This window comes from Pieris napi, chromosome 13 (assembly GCF_905475465.1).
Source record: "Pieris napi chromosome 13, ilPieNapi1.2, whole genome shotgun sequence".
Lineage (NCBI taxonomy): Eukaryota > Metazoa > Arthropoda > Insecta > Lepidoptera > Pieridae > Pieris > Pieris napi.
Genome location: NC_062246.1, coordinates 9224604 through 9247465, shown reverse-complemented (window position 1 = coordinate 9247465; position 22862 = coordinate 9224604). Strand labels below are relative to the sequence as shown.

General features: G+C 31.6%; 1 protein-coding gene across 6 annotated transcripts in view; it reads right to left on the bottom strand.

Annotated features, from left to right (window-relative positions):
* LOC125055643 (mitogen-activated protein kinase-binding protein 1) overlaps positions 1–22862 on the bottom strand; it is a 76051-nt gene that overhangs the window by 39700 nt on the left and 13489 nt on the right. Inside the window, exons 1-2 of one of the 6 annotated variants that reach the window (XM_047658115.1) lie at positions 6117–6288; positions 5893–6059 (exon numbers count right to left, since the gene is read on the bottom strand). The exons of the other annotated variants lie outside the window; for them this stretch is intronic. Of the exons in view, the coding sequence (XP_047514071.1) occupies positions 5893–5961 (69 nt within the window). The 5' untranslated portion in view covers positions 5962–6059; positions 6117–6288. Of the gene's footprint in view, positions 1–5892; positions 6060–6116; positions 6289–22862 lie in introns of those variants that run through there. 6 annotated transcript variants of the gene reach the window in all.

Genomic DNA, 22862 nt, shown 5'->3' with positions numbered 1-22862 from the left:
AATTCGGTTGTTAAGTCTTGAATTAAAATGATAAAGTTTTGCAGTATGATGAAGCATTGCATTTTAAGAAGCGTAATTTTTGATTTTTCCTTTTTAAATACGTCTACCTGACATACTTTTTTTATTGCCAGACATTTTTCACGTTGCTAACTATGTGCCAGACGCGATTTTAAGTTTTATTTTTATGAAAATTTCAAAGCATTTTAGAATGTCTGTAATTTTAATATTATGTTATTTAAATATAAGGAAAACTGAAAATGAATTTGCCAGACATTAATTCGGTTGTTAAGTCTTGAATTAAAATGATAAAGTTTTGCAGTATGATGAAGCATTGCATTTTAAGAAGCGTAATTTTTTATTTTTCCTTTTTAAATACGTCTACCTGACATACTTTTTTTATTGCCAGACATTTTTCACGTTGCTAACTATGTGCCAGACGCGATTTTAAGTTTTATTTTTATAAAAATTTCAAAGCATTTTAGAATGTCTGTAATTTTAATATTATGTTATTTAAATATAAGGAAAACTGAAAATGAATTTGCCAGACATTAATTCGGTTGTTAAGTCTTGAATTAAAATGATAAAGTTTTGCAGTATGATGAAGCATTGCATTTTAAGAAGCGTAATTTTTTATTTTTCCTTTTTAAATACGTCTACCTGACATACTTTTTTTATTGCCAGACATTTTTCACGTTGCTAACTATGTGCCAGACGCGATTTTAAGTTTTATTTTTATGAAAATTTCAAAGCATTTTAGAATGTCTGTAATTTTAATATTATGTTATTTAAATATAAGGAAAACTGAAAATGAATTTGCCAGACATTAATTCGGTTGTTAAGTCTTGAATTAAAATGATAAAGTTTTGCAGTATGATGAAGCATTGCATTTTAAGAAGCGTAATTTTTTATTTTTCCTTTTTAAATACGTCTACCTGACATACTTTTTTTATTGCCAGACATTTTTCACGTTGCTAACTATGTGCCAGACGCGATTTTAAGTTTTATTTTTATAAAAATTTCAAAGCATTTTAGAATGTCTGTAATTTTAATATTATGTTATTTAAATATAAGGAAAACTGAAAATGAATTTGCCAGACATTAATTCGGTTGTTAAGTCTTGAATTAAAATGATAAAGTTTTGCAGTATGATGAAGCATTGCATTTTAAGAAGCGTAATTTTTGATTGTTCCTTTTTAAATACGTCTACCTGACATACTTTTTTTATTGCCAGACATTTTTCACGTTGCTAACTATGTGCCAGACGCGATTTTAAGTTTTATTTTTATAAAAATTTCAAAGCATTTTAGAATGTCTGTAATTTTAATATTATGTTATTTAAATATAAGGAAAACTGAAAATGAATTTGCCAGACATTAATTCGGTTGTTAAGTCTTGAATTAAAATGATAAAGTTTTGCAGTATGATGAAGCATTGCATTTTAAGAAGCGTAATTTTTGATTTTTCCTTTTTAAATACGTCTACCTGACATACTTTTTTTATTGCCAGACATTTTTCACGTTGCTAACTATGTGCCAGACGCGATTTTAAGTTTTATTTTTATAAAAATTTCAAAGCATTTTAGAATGTCTGTAATTTTAATATTATGTTATTTAAATATAAGAAAAACTGAAAATGAATTTGCCAGACATTAATTCGATTGTTAAGTCTTGAATTAAAATGATAAAGTATTGCAGTATAATGCTTGTAGTACGAGCATAAAAAGGAATATAAAATTAGATTAAAATTAATAATCAACACTTTATTTAAATTGTCTTAATTACTAAATGTAAGTTATGAATAATTCATGCAACGTGAAAAATGTCTGGCAATAAAAAAAGTATGTCAGGTAGACGTATTTAAAAAGGAAAAATCAAAAATTACGCTTCTTAAAATGCAATGCTTCATCATACTGCAATAATTTATCATTTTAATTCAAGACTTAACAATCGAATTAATGTCTGGCAAATTCATTTTCAGTTTTTCTTATATTTAAATAACATAATATTAAAATTACAGACATTCTAAAATGCTTTGAAATTTTTATAAAAATAAAACTTAAAATCGCGTCTGGCACATAGTTAGCAACGTGAAAAATGTCTGGCAATAAAAAAAGTATGTCAGGTAGACGTATTTAAAAAGGAAAAATCAAAAATTACGCTTCTTAAAATGCAATGCTTCATCATACTGCAAAACTTTATCATTTTAATTCAAGACTTAACAACCGAATTAATGTCTGGCAAATTCATTTTCAGTTTTCCTTATATTTAAATAACATAATATTAAAATTACAGACATTCTAAAATGCTTTGAAATTTTTATAAAAATAAAACTTAAAATCGCGTCTGGCACATAGTTAGCAACGTGAAAAATGTCTGGCAATAAAAAAAGTATGTCAGGTAGACGTATTTAAAAAGGAAAAATAAAAAATTACGCTTCTTAAAATGCAATGCTTCATCATACTGCAAAACTTTATCATTTTAATTCAAGACTTAACAACCGAATTAATGTCTGGCAAATTCATTTTCAGTTTTCCTTATATTTAAATAACATAATATTAAAATTACAGACATTCTAAAATGCTTTGAAATTTTCATAAAAATAAAACTTAAAATCGCGTCTGGCACATAGTTAGCAACGTGAAAAATGTCTGGCAATAAAAAAAGTATGTCAGGTAGACGTATTTAAAAACGAAAAATTTAAAATTACGCTTCTTAAAATGCTTTTAAAATCCAGGATTTTTACCTGGACAGATAGGATGCGCACTAATGAACGCAACCACTACCGCCAGCCAGATTGCCCAGACTCTAACCGGAAGTGCAAGAAGGAAGACATATCACAAAATCAGCTGACCTAAAATTCTTTTTTTTCAAACGTTGCTACCTCCCGTACTATCATGTCGGTTTTCTCACGATGTTTTCCTTCACCGTTCGAGCAAATGTTAAATGCGCACATATACCTAAAGAAAGTCCATTGGGGCACAGCCGGGGATCGAATCTACGACCTCAGGTATGAGAGTCGCACGCTGAAGCCACTAGACCAACAACACTGCTCTTCAAGTACTAATATCGCTATTAAAAAATGGGGGTTAGAAAATTAAAGTCCATATACTTGAGCAAATATGTCAAATGATTTGGCAGCTCTTGATTGACGTTCTAGAATAGTCATTTTTAAATGCAAATCAGAAACAAATTAAAATAAAATTTTGTAGAGAAATGTGATGGACCATCGTCATCACATCGTAAATTTTACGACCTATTCTCAGACCTGCCTTGCGATTTCGTAACTCACTTTTCGAACTCTCACAGCTGTTTTCGCAGCGGCGGTCGCGCTCACATCAGTCGTAAAGCAGTCATTTTACGATTTGGCTTTCTGATCAACAATAAACTACAAGCTCCCTCCTTATCGAACAGTGAGTTACAGAATCGCAAGGCTGTCGGCTATACAAAATTTCATAAAAATTGTTCAATAATACGGAGCAGTTTAGTCACAAACACTGTGGCACGAGAATTGAATACATCGAGATTTTAAAATGGTTCTTTTTATTAACGCTTTAATCGATTAAAACGCAGTTCTATTTCTATACACATGCAGATAGTTGAGTACTCTCACTTTCCCGGAAATCAAACCATAATAAATTTAATTTTCTGTCTGACTCAATACTGACTCAGAGCAACTTTTATACTCCAATTTAAACAATAAAGTCGTCACAAAAATGATATCATTTCAAACAAGAAGATTACTGTAATAGTCGGTGATAAACATTGTTTGTGTGGGTTTATCAAACTACCTTTAGACACGGCGTAGCTTACCTATCATACACTCTTTATATAAATAAATATTTCAACATTTTTAACATTACAACATTTTTAACATTACAATATTTTTTAAAGGACGACAACGCACTCGCGATCCCTCTGGCATTGAGTGTCCATCAATTAACACCCAATGTACCTCATGCCCGTTTGCCCATGTTGTATTTAAAAAAATCACCTCAGATCGGAACGAGAACGAACTATGAACGGCATTCGGCCCTAAGAGTAAGTATATGTCAAAATCCTATACATTTTTGACATACGCACGTCACACTTAACGCTAAGTTTTGTTTCTTACTATATCGTAGGATCGTATATCGTAGGATCGTATATCGTATATAGACCAGTGCAGATAGCCTTTAAAATAAATAAAAAGTGAAAAAAATCACAGTAGGATGAAACCCATTAGAAAAGGAGGGGAATATGATCAAAATGAAAGGAAAAATAAATTACGGTCGATCTGAGGTCGGGAAGGGGTAGGGGGGGAGTTTTAAGGGTAAAAAACGGTTTATCTCGATTTCCGGCAAAAATCAAAGTCCTATCGAAGAAAGTTAAATGGCAAAGTTGGAGGTAATAAAAAGATCTAAAACTTTTGTATTTACACATTTTTCACATAACCTCAAAATTTATGTGAAAAATTCAAAAAACCAAGTTTTTGGTTTTTTATTTTTATCTTTAACAAAAATATTTTTTTTTTAACAAAATTTGGTGAAAACTTACCTTTCTATCTCCCAAATACACTGTAATTTATTTGATTAAAAATATTTATTTGTTCACCTTATTTTTAATTAATAACGAAAAAACATCCTAATTTTCAATCGAAAATTCTGACGTCAAAATTTCAGCTTTTTTTAAAAAGTTGGTGTGCTTTCAGTTCGTTGAAATCTCTACTTTCCTATGGTAAAAAAATATATATATATTACCATAGTAAATCTTCTCATAAAACGCAAAAAATCGTATGCAGTAACGCCCAGACCCGTCATCCCCTTCCCTTTTTCTCTATGAATCTTCTTTAAATTATAATCAGATGCCTATTTATTACTATTTTAAGATAACTTATATATACCTGAGTGACCTAAAAAAAAAATTTAACCTTTAGATGGGCTAAAATTTTCGTATTTCATAGAGAAGTAAGGAAGGGGATGACAGGTCTGGGCGTTACTGCTTACGATTTTTTGCGTTTTCTGAGAAGATTTACTATGGCAATATATATATTTTTTTTTACCATAGGAAAGTAGAGATTTCAACGAACTGAAAGCACACCAACTTTTTAAAAAAAGCTGAAATTTTGACGTCAGAATTTTCGATTGAAAATTAGGATGTTTTTTCGTTATTAATTAAAAATAAGGTGAACAAATAAATATTTTTAATCAAATAAATTACAGTGTATTTGGGAGATAGAAAGGTAAGTTTTCACCAAATTTTGTTAAAAAAAAAATATTTTTGTTAAAGATAAAAATAAAAAACCAAAAACTTGGTTTTTTGAATTTTTCACATAAATTTTGAGGTTATGTGAAAAATGTGTGAATACAAAAGTTTTAGATCTTTTTATTACCTCCAACTTTGCCATTTAACTTTCTTCGATAGGACTTTTAGTTTTGCCGGAAATCGAGATAAACCGTTTTTTACCCTTAAAACTCCCCCCCTACCCCTTCCCGACCTCAGATCAACCGTAATTTATTTTTCCTTTCATTTTGATCATATTCCCCTCCTTTTCTAATGGGTTTCATCCTACTGTAATTTTATTTGGTTTCAAAAATTATCGGCACTGGTCTAATATCACTCTAAATAGTTTAGTTTAGTAGATTTTTTCAGGGTTGTCCAAAATGTTTACAAAGTATAAAAATCACTAAGATATTTTACATGCTTTTCGGTTTCCTTGCGAAATTGTGGTGGCATAAATTAATTCATGTATAGGAAATAATAACCAAACTATTTTCTACAATTTACGATACATTACGTTTTCTATGCCTGACCCAGAACTCCCATATTTCTAAGTCGTCTAATTGTATCCGGTGAAATTTCAACAAAAACATAATTCTCCTATAATTTCCTCATTGATTACTTATATTAAACTCACCTCATATGCCGGTGTATGGATGCTGTCCTTAATGACTGGCGCACTGTTTCTCGGTCCAATAAACGCCATGTTCTCATTTTAAAAAGTCAATATCAATTAAAATTGCGTTGACACAAGGTCAACTGTCACTTAACGGGACAAATATTTCTTCGTAACAAATCACGCGCCTTGCACAAACCGTGCGGGCCAATAATTAAAAAAAAAAAAAAAAAAAAATCACGCGCCAAGCTCGATAACACAATGACACTGTCAATTTTGAATATCGAATTTAAATGTCACTTCAACTCGTGCACTATCACTGCATTCCAATATTAAATCAACTCGGGTCACAGAATCACTTCCCCGTTACTATGGCAACGTATGAAACGTGTAATTGCTGATAATACAAATGGTTACTTATTATTGGTTTAGACAAGGTATGATGTCAAACGAATTAAAACAAAAACGTAACGAAAGTAAACTATTGACTAGTTTAAGGTATCGCGGAATATGCTTAAAAGGAATATTAAGAATATATAGAATACATAGAGCTAAATCACCTGCATCATGAGCACACCCCACATACACACCCTCACTTTCAGACCATCACAGAGCACAGCCAAATTAGGTATTACGTATTTAATACTTTTTATTCAGTTTTTCCTTTCGTTCATGTTTGAACCCTTTTGTATATAATATTTATTGAATCTTTGGCTATATATATGTTTAGTGTAATTGTTTTTTGTTGTATATATAATGTATGTTAGCGGTAGGATTATAGTTGAAAAATATAAATAAATAGGTTTCTTTATAGAAATTATCGAAAACGTGTAAGATACATTGTAGCGTAGCAATCGCTTCACATAACCTATTTGTTATCAATATCACACCCAGTCAGTAGTAAATAATAGCTAATTTAATTACTTTTTCAATAAAGCGAACACACGAAACCGGTAGATGTAGCGACAAAAACTAACGTATTATCACGTTATTATCACATGAACGTAAATTTGTTCAACCTTGTGTAGTACCTGCACGATAAGGCTGTATAAGGGACCTATCAAAAGCATTCCATATAACATAATTAATTCGAGAATTTAAATGCTTTCGTTATTAAAATTCACGTTATAGTATACGGGCCTACTCAAAATCAATTTTAAACATATGTAGTGTTGCATCTGAACATATATACTATTATATACTAATATTATAAAACGGAACGTACTAATAAAAAATAATTTAAACCAACTGTATGATTGTAACGAAGACTACAGTCACTAAAGAACCGATTGAAAAAATATTTCACCATTAGAATGCTACTAGCAGAGTAACTTCAGTATATTATCAAAGTATTATAAATAAATATCCAGCCGTACGAAGCCGGGACAGGGCACTACTTCACAATCATCAGTTATCATTAATCATGCATAAAGTGAGTAGAAAGCTGCAGCATTGCCAATTAAAAGGAAATATTTCAAGAGAAAGTCATATCAATTGAAGGGTGGCAACATTCAGTTCTTTAGTCCCTTCACCGCAATTACTGCGATGAATTTGGTTATAGCAACTAATTATGTGGAAATATACAACTCATCACAATCGCTATATTGAATGAGCCTAAAAGCAAATTTCTTTCTAGATCACTAGTCGACGCATTATGAACTGAGGTTTCGGGTTATAAATCATATTTAATCTGCTGTCTCGCTCGCACTTACAGGAGAGGTGTAGTGATGTGCGTAAAAATTGTAGAGGTACATATCGATAACGGGATAGGTATCTGCGATTGATATGCTAAATTATGTTAAGTATTAGACTCTGGCACAGATTATATCCGCTCTTGCCATTAAACACTTTTGTCCATCGGCATTTGTTTAAACTTGTAGCCACCCTTCATCAAAAAATTTCTCATCGAAGAATATCCGCACTCAAAATTAGGCATCTGTTCTTGGTATTTTTCTAGAATTCTAGGCATCGATCTATATACCCCGTTGTCATAAAATGGATCAATGGTATGAATGGATGACAGGTCTGGGCGTTACTGCTTACGATTTTTTGCGTTTTCTGAGAAGATTTACTATGGCAATATATATATTTTTTTTTACCATAGGAAAGTAGAGATTTCAACGAACTGAAAGCACACCAACTTTTTAAAAAAAGCTGAAATTTTGACGTCAGAATTTTCGATTGAAAATTAGGATGTTTTTTCGTTATTAATTAAAAATAAGGTGAACAAATAAATATTTTTAATCAAATAAATTACAGTGTATTTGGGAGATAGAAAGGTAAGTTTTCACCAAATTTTGTTAAAAAAAAAATATTTTTGTTAAAGATAAAAATAAAAAACCAAAAACTTGGTTTTTTGAATTTTTCACATAAATTTTGAGGTTATGTGAAAAATGTGTGAATACAAAAGTTTTAGATCTTTTTATTACCTCCAACTTTGCCATTTAACTTTCTTCGATAGGACTTTTAGTTTTGCCGGAAATCGAGATAAACCGTTTTTTACCCTTAAAACTCCCCCCCTACCCCTTCCCGACCTCAGATCAACCGTAATTTATTTTTCCTTTCATTTTGATCATATTCCCCTCCTTTTCTAATGGGTTTCATCCTACTGTAATTTTATTTGGTTTCAAAAATTATCGGCACTGGTCTAATATCACTCTAAATAGTTTAGTTTAGTAGATTTTTTCAGGGTTGTCCAAAATGTTTACAAAGTATAAAAATCACTAAGATATTTTACATGCTTTTCGGTTTCCTTGCGAAATTGTGGTGGCATAAATTAATTCATGTATAGGAAATAATAACCAAACTATTTTCTACAATTTACGATACATTACGTTTTCTATGCCTGACCCAGAACTCCCATATTTCTAAGTCGTCTAATTGTATCCGGTGAAATTTCAACAAATACATAATTCTCCTATAATTTCCTCATTGATTACTTATATTAAACTCACCTCATATGCCGGTGTATGGATGCTGTCCTTAATGACTGGCGCACTGTTTCTCGGTCCAATAAACGCCATGTTCTCATTTTAAAAAGTCAATATCAATTAAAATTGCGTTGACACAAGGTCAACTGTCACTTAACGGGACAAATATTTCTTCGTAACAAATCACGCGCCTTGCACAAACCGTGCGGGCCAATAATTAAAAAAAAAAAAAAAAAAAAATCACGCGCCAAGCTCGATAACACAATGACACTGTCAATTTTGAATATCGAATTTAAATGTCACTTCAACTCGTGCACTATCACTGCATTCCAATATTAAATCAACTCGGGTCACAGAATCACTTCCCCGTTACTATGGCAACGTATGAAACGTGTAATTGCTGATAATACAAATGGTTACTTATTATTGGTTTAGACAAGGTATGATGTCAAACGAATTAAAACAAAAACGTAACGAAAGTAAACTATTGACTAGTTTAAGGTATCGCGGAATATGCTTAAAAGGAATATTAAGAATATATAGAATACATAGAGCTAAATCACCTGCATCATGAGCACACCCCACATACACACCCTCACTTTCAGACCATCACAGAGCACAGCCAAATTAGGTATTACGTATTTAATACTTTTTATTCAGTTTTTCCTTTCGTTCATGTTTGAACCCTTTTGTATATAATATTTATTGAATCTTTGGCTATATATATGTTTAGTGTAATTGTTTTTTGTTGTATATATAATGTATGTTAGCGGTAGGATTATAGTTGAAAAATATAAATAAATAGGTTTCTTTATAGAAATTATCGAAAACGTGTAAGATACATTGTAGCGTAGCAATCGCTTCACATAACCTATTTGTTATCAATATCACACCCAGTCAGTAGTAAATAATAGCTAATTTAATTACTTTTTCAATAAAGCGAACACACGAAACCGGTAGATGTAGCGACAAAAACTAACGTATTATCACGTTATTATCACATGAACGTAAATTTGTTCAACCTTGTGTAGTACCTGCACGATAAGGCTGTATAAGGGACCTATCAAAAGCATTCCATATAACATAATTAATTCGAGAATTTAAATGCTTTCGTTATTAAAATTCACGTTATAGTATACGGGCCTACTCAAAATCAATTTTAAACATATGTAGTGTTGCATCTGAACATATATACTATTATATACTAATATTATAAAACGGAACGTACTAATAAAAAATAATTTAAACCAACTGTATGATTGTAACGAAGACTACAGTCACTAAAGAACCGATTGAAAAAATATTTCACCATTAGAATGCTACTAGCAGAGTAACTTCAGTATATTATCAAAGTATTATAAATAAATATCCAGCCGTACGAAGCCGGGACAGGGCACTACTTCACAATCATCAGTTATCATTAATCATGCATAAAGTGAGTAGAAAGCTGCAGCATTGCCAATTAAAAGGAAATATTTCAAGAGAAAGTCATATCAATTGAAGGGTGGCAACATTCAGTTCTTTAGTCCCTTCACCGCAATTACTGCGATGAATTTGGTTATAGCAACTAATTATGTGGAAATATACAACTCATCACAATCGCTATATTGAATGAGCCTAAAAGCAAATTTCTTTCTAGATCACTAGTCGACGCATTATGAACTGAGGTTTCGGGTTATAAATCATATTTAATCTGCTGTCTCGCTCGCACTTACAGGAGAGGTGTAGTGATGTGCGTAAAAATTGTAGAGGTACATATCGATAACGGGATAGGTATCTGCGATTGATATGCTAAATTATGTTAAGTATTAGACTCTGGCACAGATTATATCCGCTCTTGCCATTAAACACTTTTGTCCATCGGCATTTGTTTAAACTTGTAGCCACCCTTCATCAAAAAATTTCTCATCGAAGAATATCCGCACTCAAAATTAGGCATCTGTTCTTGGTATTTTTCTAGAATTCTAGGCATCGATCTATATACCCCGTTGTCATAAAATGGATCAATGGTACGTGCTCAAGAAGCTAAGTATCGATAACGGGTTGCATTCGATTCAGTTGAAAATGCGTCGACTGTAGCGATTTAATGTTAGTGGAACAAATTAGTAAGTATGATATAATACCAAATAAAGATGTCTCGAAATAGATTCAATACCGACAAGATAATAAGAGTTTCGGTCTTTAGACACTTGAATACTCAGTTAAAACCCCGTACTAAAAGACATTTTACTTCCAATTTAAAAATAAATACGATTAACTACTCTACGATTAACACTACTCGTTAGATATAGGAACTGGTAAATTATGTGTGGGCGACCTCAAACTTGCGGGCTGACCTTGTGAGGTCGTCCCGTCTGTTGCATTACTATATCAGTTTTGATTTAACTATATCATAATAATTATATTAAATATACATTACGTATGTGCTTTATAAAATTTCTGTTGCTGTGGGTAGGACAAAATGTTTTGCAATGGCTTGGTCAATATACCTTCGTAGTGCCCACAATTAAATCTCAAATATGTTGCAAATTTGTTCGAAATCCTTATGGACGGAAAGTTATGTATAATTTATGTTTCTACCACAGTACTATAATCTCCTTTGAATAAACTATGTTTTATAATAATTTAATAGGTTTTGATATAAAATTATCTGTTATGTTGACTACAGTTATCGCCATTTTCTTCTGAAAATATATATATTTAGCTAAGAAAGCATATATAATTTATATGTTATAGACTTATATCTCTAATAGTTATGTCTGATTAAGAAAATATCTGGATTTTTTAGGCAACGCTCGCGGCGTCGACTGTAAGCCCTTACTTGTAAGTTGTAATGGAACTCTCACTTTCAACTTTCATTTATATAACTTATACCTGTATTGTCTTGTATGAGATGTGATAGATCTTGTTACGCGTATCAAGACATAGTAACTTTTTGTAATGATTATATCGTATTATATATTGACTAACAATTCTTTGGTCTTAGGCCTAACCGAGCTCAGCTCTCATTTCTGAATCCCTAACACCTAATGTACTATGAGTACAATATAACATACCGTATAGTCTATTTCGCCATCCATGACCACATAGATTTAAAGGCCAATTTTAAGGCTCCTTACAATTGTGGCTATATAATTGTGGTACATTTTCATACCACAAGTAAAGGCCAATGTTTATTTTATTTATAGTAAAACTATAGAAACTGTATATATGTTAAACTATGAACTATACCTATAGGTTTTTAATCATGTAGAGAGATGGCAGTAAAAACTGTAACAATCGTGATGTACATCATGCATCAATTCGTGCAAATATCGATTATTCTAGAGAAAGTCGATTAATCGATTCACTATTACGATAACTTTTACTATCACCGGCCAAAACTGGTTTTACTGATTTATTATAATGATATTTCTTAACATTTTATCATCAATTCATGAAAATAATCACTTATAATACATACCCTGCAAACAAATATAGTCGTCATGACGAATTATAGTCGTCATGACGACTATATTAATTGTTTGCAACGAACCTATCGGGAAATACCCGATAATTTTGAAGCTCGTGTGGTATTCGGGGGATTATTTTTCCGACCCAAATGTCGGCCAATAGAATTGCACTATGAGACGAAATGTACAGTTAACAAATAAGAATTTCATAATGAATAAAACAACTACTTAATACTTTTCTTGAAGCAACGACCAGAGAAAATTTTCACAAAAAATTATCAGTATAATACCATGTAGGTTGTACCACGTGACGTCGAATGGTGCAATTCTATTGGCCGATATTTGGGTCGGAAAAATAATCAAACAAATTCTATAAAAATATGTTTCCGATAAAATTATCATTTCGATATATTTAAGTCACAAAAAAACTGTTCAAATGGATAGTGCGTGTCTAATAGTAGTCTTATACCTAATCGTGTGCCAAAAATTAAGTATACTATAATTATAAGTAAATATAAGTACAAGCTGATATGAGGATGGGTCAAAAGAATGAGTGAAAATTTATTAGAACATTCATAAAAATCCAACAATGGGCAACGGTAAAGCTTGATACAGCTTTAAACATAATTACGATTCCATATGCGGACATATGCAATAAAAAACCGGTAACTTTCCATTTCTAGCGACACTCGATTTGCGGAAACGTCGCCATCTTATCCGGAACAACAGGCGCGGGAAATTGCCGCCATATTGGTTTCGAGGTGACGCCTGACGTTCTATCATTTATGGTAACCGCCATACGCATTGATGGAATCGAAATGAATGCTAGAATACTTTTACAGTAATATAAAACCAAATACATTTAATACCGTTTAGGATGAAAAAAAACGGTAATAAATCCAACCAAACTAAAGGGGCAATATCGATATATTTTATTTGTCAAATCTCAAATAAAAATAGTCTGTCAAGCTATGAATATCTGACGGATTTTAATTTATGATTGTTACTGGAAACAATGTGTTTGTAATGAAAATAAACTATTTTAAAACAAGATTAAATTGCGTAGTACTTTATTTCTTATTGATGTCTTTGTTTATTTTTTCTCGCGTGTAGTTTGCCAACCTTTTACTTGAAACTGGCATAAAGTTAAAACTATTTTAATAATATTTAAAAAGAAAAAAAATTGCGTAGTATTAATTACTTTTTTATAGATAGAATAATAATGTTTGTGAAACCAGCTGCCCCATGAAGTACTTCCGAACTAACTCGACTTGGGTCTTTCGACGAGGGTCATTCAATATAAGAGCGTATCAATTCCTAAAAGGCCGCAACGCATTTACGAGCCTTCTGGCAGTCTGAGTGTCAATTAATGGGCGGTCTCACTTAATATTCTGCCCTTTTTCCAACTGTTCTAAAAAAAAATGTATCTACAAATGTAACAAGCGGATAAGGTTTAATTAATAAAGTTTTTATTTTATACTTGCTGATCCGGCAAACGTAGTTTTGCCATGTATATCATTTATAATAAAAAATAGGGGTTGATCGTAGAGGGGTGAAAATTAGGGGTTGTATGTATTTTTAATGCTGTATCATATAAAAATAAAAACAAAAAAAAATCTAAAAAACAAAATAATTTTGGGGTGGACTACCCTTAACATTTAGGGGGATGAAAAATAGATGTTGTCCGATTCTCAGACATACCCAATATGCACACAAAATTTCATGAGAATCGGTCAAGCCGTTTCGGAGGAGTTTAACTACAAACATCGCGACACGAGAATTTTATATATATATTAGATTTTAGGGTAGGTATAGCAATAAATCTATCATGTATAAAACCTGGTAACCCAACAATTTCCGAACTCAGTGATACGTATAAGGCAATTTCGTGGCAATATGAAAGCTATCTCGTTTCCAAGATGTATTCGTAATAATTTTATACATAATACATATTTGATTATATGCACAGTCTTGCAAACTGTTCACTGAACGTAAATTATAGTTAAGTAAACTACTTAACGTGTTATTTGTATATGAATAAATATCAGAACCATAATATTAAATTACATTACTAGTGTCTCTACAACCTTTTTAGGTGTGGACCTCAGGTTTCTGTATCTGTTTCATGATCTTTTTGTCAATTTAATAGGCAAGTAGGTGATCAGCCTCCTGACACACGCGGTTGGCTTTTAGGGTCTAAGGCAAGCCGGTTTCCTCAGGATGTTTTCCTCCACCGTTCGAGCGAATGTTAAATGCGCACATAGACAGAAAGCCCATTGTTGCACAGCCGGGTATCGAACTTACGACCTCAGGGATGAGAGTCGCACGCTAAAGCCACTAGGCTAACACTGCTCTGCTCTTATATTAAATAAGGTTTAAAATTTATCAAAAAGTGAATTGGTACTAACTCGGGGCATTGAACGAAATGATCAATGTAATTGAATCCATCATAAATACTTCTATATTTTACTTAAATTATTAAATTTATTGATTCTTAACAATATTTTTTGAATCATGACAAAAAAAATGTTATTTCTCCGCTGCTTTAAAGACTTTGCCTTATGAAATATTATAATTTAATATCCTTGGCCCGCATGTGTTATAAGGCGTAAAATATTATATAACACTATTATTGTCTTTATGTACGCTTCTTCATTGACATCATATGTTTTATTCAACAGCATACTATACTTAGATGTATTCAAAGTTAGAAATAAAAGTTATAAAGCAGTGTTGGTCTAATGGCATCTGGGTGCGACTTTATTCCGTGAAGTTGTAGATTCGATCCCCAGCCAATGGACTGTTTGTCTATGCGCATCTACCACTCACTCGTACTGTGAAGGAAACCAGCAGATCACAAATCCAAAAACGTGTCAGACAGAAGACGGATCACTTGTCCATAAAATAAAAATGATCAAAGAGACGGATAAAATCAGGATTATTATTTTAAGGTTTGCCTACAACATAAAATAATTCATTTTAAGTAAGAAAATAATTGCCATTGTAGCGAATGGATCCTATATAAAAATCTGGTTATCAATGCAACTTTACGTTATCAATTTTGAATTAATCATTTAATCACAAGTAAGAACTAACTGAATAATTTAACTTATTGATTCGTAGCAATGTTAGCCTCGTTAAAACGTGCTGTTCTCAACCCTGAGATGCATATGCAGCTATGCACCAATCATTTTTCTTCTATATACAATTTAATACTTACTATTATGATGATCAAAACACTGTGAGTAAGTCAGCAAAAAAAATATTTATCATAGAAAAAAATCTTTACAAAACTACTACAATCATAACGGTTTTTATTCCAATAATACCTTGGTAAATATAGACAATTTTTTAGCCAATTATCTGTGGTGCCACAGATTCTGTCTGGCGTTGTCGCGGAACGGAATGGCAGTGGGTTACCAGACCGTAACGCTACATTCGGCAATGCGGGCATCTTCCGAAATCACATTTTGACACGATATCTAGATTATAGATTGAAATGAAACACGCAAGCCTTACTGTATAGAGATCTCAAATATTCTTATAAATAAATATATAACACATTTCAAAACTAACTAGACTAATCAATAAAACTATATATACTTTATTAGAGTTAAATAATCTAAGCGAAAGAAGGACCTCGTACACTTCGAAAACACTGGTTATTCTAATCTGTAATATTCCTAATGTAATAACAGCGTGTATCGTTATTATGTCACCCCAAACGACCTTCGAGATATTGCTTTGTATTACGTAAGTTTTAAGTATTTACATAGCACCTATTTGTAATGTGAAAATTTACCAAAACAACTTATTACGTGATAAATTTGTTGTTTAATAAGACTCCATCGTTCCGTCCTTACGATTTTTTCCATACGTTTACTAGTAGTTTACTATACGTTTACATAAAAGCTTTGTTCAGGTTTGCTTTCAACGTAGTCTATAACTTCTGGAGTTAACACTTTTATTCACAAAGTTTCACACATAATAAAATTGAATTGAATAAAACTTCTGTACATTAGTATTATCTGTGGCACCATATGTAATTTGAGTTTGTTTTGTTAAATGTCAAAAATTATTTGACAAGCAATGTCTTCACCCTATTATAATGTAGATTAAGATTTCTCATCATATTTTAAGGCAAAAGGATTGATCGTACCTGATACAAACTGCGTAGATTATCCATGATGTCACACATTATGCAGTTCCAATAAGGAATCCGACAATTATTGAATTTTAAACTGTTGCTTAGGCGTCGACAACACTCGATATTTTATTTTATTAGAAATATACCAAGTATTTACCACAATTACAAATCCATATAAATAAAAATAAATCGCAAAATATGTTGCTAAGCTCAAAGCTCGAAGACGGCTGAACGAATTGTAGTAGTTTTTTTATTTATTCCTTAAGCTTTGAGGAAGGTTTTTCTTTCTGGACAGCAAAATTTAGTTTTTTTGGTACTTAAGTTTTTATACGTGAAAAGCGAACAGTCTATAAACGGGTAGTTAGCAAAATGTTCCATATGTTGGTATGTAGCTACTAAAAAGGTAGGCTACGTAGAAAAAGCAAATTAAGGCGAAACGAAGTTCAATCCTTAGTCCAGATCCTTACAATAAAATTCTCTTTAAATAAGATCTTTCGACAAAGTCTAATTCACTATGATCATTTTAAGTTGACTATTGCAAAGTGAAATCTAAAAAGTACTCATTCAAGCATCACACAGTGAATTTCATATAAAAAGGAAATTAATATTCAATTAGCAATTATTGATTATGCAGACTTATGACTGCTGATTATAGAAGGTATTACATAAATACATTTCTTTGTTTAAATATATACCGCTTTTAGTATTTAATCAGTCAATACGGTGGGGAAACCACCTTACTTTTAATAGTACTACAATTATTTCAAAATACTTAAAGGTTTAATAAGTTTAATGTTAAATGAGAGAGTTTTCAACAAATCTTACGAATACCGTAAAAAACACATTTTTCAGTCAGTGGAACATGAAATTATCGTTGCATGTTAAGTATATTGCATTATATAAATATGTTTAAACCTGATTTTGTATGGTTTTCGAACAAACCTAACTCGTGCATTCATATAATCGCGAAAGTTTGTATAAGAAGAAAACTAAATATGTACCTACTTTTGAATTCAGGTTTTTAATACCATTTTTCTACTTGATAAATTAGCCTTGTGGTTATATGATTTTCATCCCTGAAATTCATGAGTTTGAATACTGACTATACATTTTCTTACGATGAAAGAAGATATAGTGTGGAAACCAACAGTCTCAGACCTATAATTCGGCGACGTTTATCATTAAAAAAAATATCAATGATTTAAATAAAACACTATTTTGACCGGATTGAAGTTATGTATTATTATAAATTTACAACTATTTAACATAATTTTAAATTTATCCGACGTTTCAATATCGATAACTTCAATCCGGTCAAAATAGTGTTTTATTTAAATGAATATAAGTTATGTTAATCAAAGACAATACTAATATCAATGATATATTATATGCAGAAATCATTCTATTAAGGGTGTAACTGGGTTATAAAGGCAGCGAACTGAATTATTTTAAGAACCATTTCTCGCAGATCGATTGAGTTAATCACAGTCCAATCTCCGGATGGTTAAAAACCACCATGGATGCTATCAATGACAGAGGGCTCGCGAGTGCTTTAACGGCTTTTTAAGAATTTCTTGAAAGACTATAAATCGAAATGGTTCGGAAATACTACTGATGTTTTCTTTTTGTTGGTGGTGTGCAAACTCCCTCATAAAACTAATCTATTCGACCTTCAATAAAATAAATCCAAGTAATTAAATATTATTCTTTCCGCATTTATGTAAACAAGTCTATAGAAGGCTTACTCCATTTGAGGCCTAATGTATATTTATTAATCGGAAGTCTTAGGCGGCACTTTAGTCCCATATAAGTTTATAATACGCTTCTCCATGGGCAAAAGACTGATAAATTTATAAATATAGATTAGTGTTTTCTTATAGGATAGGGGCGCAAACTAGCTTTCGGGTCGCCCAAAAACAGTAGTCATCGCAGCCCAAGTACACCCATATTAGTAGGAAGAGGATATTTTTTTTTTTAAACAATTGGTGGTCGTATCTCCCAGGAAAGAAACTGCCGGCAAAGGAGTAGGCAATCATTTGGTAGTCTTTTTATGTATGCTAAACAGGTTAAGCGATTATTTAAAGACAAAAAGAACAAATACAGATTATGTTTACTATCTGAAACGTATGTTGATGGTAAAATTAATACCAAGGACACTGGCCGATTTGAATCATATTCAAACATTGACACAGAAATACGACCTTACCGCCAAAAATACAGCCTACTTACATTACAAACCCACAGACGACAATTAAATCCAACACATACACATTTACTATATCAATTATTTATTCTTTCTACCTTCGACAGTTATTTTTTAATAGGGAAAAATTTATAGCAATCGAACTAACAATAAAAACTGAAACTTTTTATTGAAAATTTGTTTTTGAATATTATTAAATAAAGTAATACAAGACGACAATTTTAACCTCTATTCCCCGACATCTCTTTGAAAAGTACCCTCATTTTTTATCGTATTTATACTAATATTATTTAAGGATTTCATTTATAAATACCACATTCGTTTTTTGTTTTTTTAATTATTAATTAACTATTAATTACTTAAGATGTCATTTGGCGTTTAAAAAGAGTGGCAAAGAGTTTATTGCTAGGTCTTCTCGTCCGTTCTAAGCCCTTGATTTGAGAACTGGCAGTAAATGTAAAATTAGAAGCATTTAATATATGTATGTCTTTATTAACGTTCATAAGTGTAAATTGTGTTACCTAAATGAATAAAAGAATTTGAAATTAAATTTGAATATGTAGAAACTTTAAATGTGGCATTAGTACCACGAGTATTTTTTCTAGCCCAGATGACGTCTTTGCAAGTGCTATGCCTAAACTGAAATAGTCATTATTTCGCTTAATCGCGCTCGGACCATGATCTATGACTTACTCGCAACCGTTAAGACAATCTTTGCTGAAGCAGTTAAAACAAGACCTTATCGATATTAACTTTACCGACTTGTTTTCGCTTTAGCTTATCTACTAAATATTCAGAATTACGGGAATTTCAACTTTAATAACAACATCATAGGGTTTACATTGAAGACACAACAATTGCTACAAATATTACAAATAGTTCTAAGATAACGAATATGCAAATATGGTTAAATTTAGTCAAACAGGTGAACTATTCTTGGGTTAGTTGGAAACTTGTAACTTCAAATACTTCGTACTTATTTATGTAATTAAATATATTGATAAAAAAAAACTTCTAATGTTCCAACTTAATTCCTAATACAATTCAAAAGTTATATTAATTATTATAAATGTGTAATCAAAAGAATCAGTTTAAATATATCTTAAGCGTTGTAATTAAATAGTAGGTACTAGATTATCACGAGATGAATCCGAATGATGTATTTTACGGTGAAATACCCGTAAACCGTTCTAAGAGATATAATTAAAAATTACCCTACTTCGTGGCAGCAAAGGACATCCTCAATTAGATATTAACCTCCTTTCAACATCCTAATTCCCTTTTAAACACAGATTTTCTCAGAACACACATGTTTATGGTTGTAATAGTTTAATTGGTTAACAAAAATTGCCGTAAACCTAAACCGTAAAAACAACGACCTACATTTGCCATGCAGTGTCATTTTATTACTCGTGTTATTAATATCAATTTAATTAGAACAACTTCGTATATAATTTAGTATTAATAAATAAAAAAAACTTAATTAAGTAAATAATCTCTGACCTAATATTATGTAACCTAAAATCTTATTCGACAATTAAACGCTGTGTGTTCCAGTACATACAACACATGAATATAAACCTATTTAAAATCACAGATCACGATTAGCGAAACGAATTCTTCCACGCAAATCATATGAACGTACGGAAAGCGATAAAAAATTCTATTATTTCAAATTTTCATTTAACACCATACCATAATCACTATAAAACCTCCTTAACACAAAAACTGGCCACTAACACAATTTTTACAAAACTACTCATATGCAGAGCAATTTTTTTAAATTCTATTATCTGTGACGGCACGCTTGTCTAGCGCGCGCGGCGCGTGAATTGACACTGTTTAGAATGTGCTGGTGGGAGGCTAAACGTCGTGGGTTCAAATTGTATTGCAGGTTGCTCGTCAAATTGTATAATTATTACATTCATTACTTTTTTGCAGCTGCAATCCGGTTTTTAAGTTATGAATATAATCTTTTTAACATGTAGATTTATAACAATATAGAAGCAGTACAGCTCAATTATTACTACCACAGTTTTGATTCTAACGTATTATGAGAAGATCTTAAGTATTAAACTCACAAAATATACTGTGACTTTCTTGTATATATCTATGTGTTCCTCATATATTATGTACATATACCCTCATATATGTTTATGCGTATCTGTAGCATATTTTTAATTTATTATTAAAAACAAAATCTCTTTAAGGTCGGTAGCTTCCAAGCGTCGTAGTCACCAGAGTATCATCTGGATTGAATTATCTGTGTCCATCGGCTACTGTCCAGCGCCTCTCTTTATGTGTTTCTGTCTAGAATTATTAGCAATGTTATCATATGCTTGATTGGATATTTGAAAATTTGGGTTACCAAATATACATATCGTTCAACGATGATAATGCCAGGATTATTTCAGGTGAAATTCGGGAGCTTTCTGTCTTGATCCACTATCATCAATTTGGGTTTTGCTTTATTCACTGCGAGGCTTCCATCGGTCTATCCATCTATCTAACACTAGGGACAACTTTTACTTCGACAACAATAGTTTTCAATTATTCTATTTCGAAATAGAATTCGTTTATGTGGTTATCATAGTTTTCCGACAGGCTGACTTTTTGGTTGAGCGTTTAGTTTCTGTTAAGAATAAATAGCGTCTCCTGTGCAATCCTCCTTCTGAGACATTAAAATTTGTTGTTATTTGTCCCGTTATTTGAAAAACCAAAAGACAACATACATAAACATTTACGATATTTTTCTCACGAGGTTATGTGTAATACCTTCTTCGGTATATTTCTCATGCACTTCTTTTTGCTCCTAGTCTCCTGCTATGTTAAAAGTATTTGGCATTTGATAAACTTACGCAGACATTTAAATGACATTATGTTAGTTAAATATTGTTTGCTTGTTTAATCAACTTTACGCAAATGCTTTTTTAATTGTCATACTTTACGAAATGATTATCGTGTCAAATATCATTAATAATTCTTCGTTTACCTAACGTAGCAAAATTACTTTAACAACCTAGTGAAGGTTGAACCCTATTGGAAGATAGATACATAGATATTTCTTCATTGAAATCGCGGTTAAAATTCGACTTGGGGTCCTTCAAGAACCACTTCTTAAAAGGCTCTCCGGCAATGAGTGTCCATGGGCGGTGGTATTACTCAACATCAGGTGAGCCTCCTGCCCTTATGCTCCATGTTAATATTTAAAAAAAAATACATTTACTGAATCATAAATTCTAAGTAACGTTTGTAATAACAGTTTACAGATCTGCTGACAGCCTGCAATAATTGTTCATTATGTCAAGTAAGTGGCACAGATTATGACATCACACGTCAAATTAACACAGCTGAGCACACATTTGCTTTGCGCGGGAAGCATTTACTTGTTGAGGTCAGGGTTGTTGCATTATTTTTGGCCTTTATAAGTCACAGACAAAGATTAATGTTGTAATTTCTATACTATTAATGACTAAAGAGTATTTAATCACTGTTAATAACGGGGCTGTCATTTTATTATTGATGACCTAAGCCATTTACCCTTCAACATATAAAAAGGTTACACAGGAAAATGACAGATATATTTATACTGATAACAGTGAAATATATCTGAACAGAAACAGTTGAACTATAAAGTTCAAGCCCCTATATAAACTATGTAGGCAGTACTTAAAAAAAACTGTGATACGCCCAGAACTAAAGGGCTCTTGATAAACAAAGCCATTGTGCCAGCTTTTACGAAGTTAGATATACATAAAATCAACTTTATGCCTAGTATTCCAACATTAAAAATCCTAAAGACCCAACTTATACATATATATTAACAAATACTATCTCTTTTTATCGCAGCATCAAGTACTTGACAGAAAGAGACAGACTTAATTACGCTGTAATTAACCTGATTAGGGTTTTATGAATATGGAGTTGGTATAATAATAATAATTAAGTCTCATTTCTTCCTGGAAAATCTAGACAAACTAGCATTAACGAAACTCTATAACTTCCAAAAGCAATATATGTATGAAATCCTGGGATCCTGTAGTAAAAAAACTCGAAAATGTCGTCGTGGCCGCAATTTTGTGATTATTCGTAATGCCTATACAAACACTTCTAACCACGATTTTTTTTATTTTTTATTAAAGAACGGGGCAAACGGGCTCACCTGATGTTAAGCGATACCGCCGCCCATGGACACTCTCAATACCATAGGGATTGGCGTATGTGTTGCCGGCTTTTTAATTGCAAAGATGTTTATAATA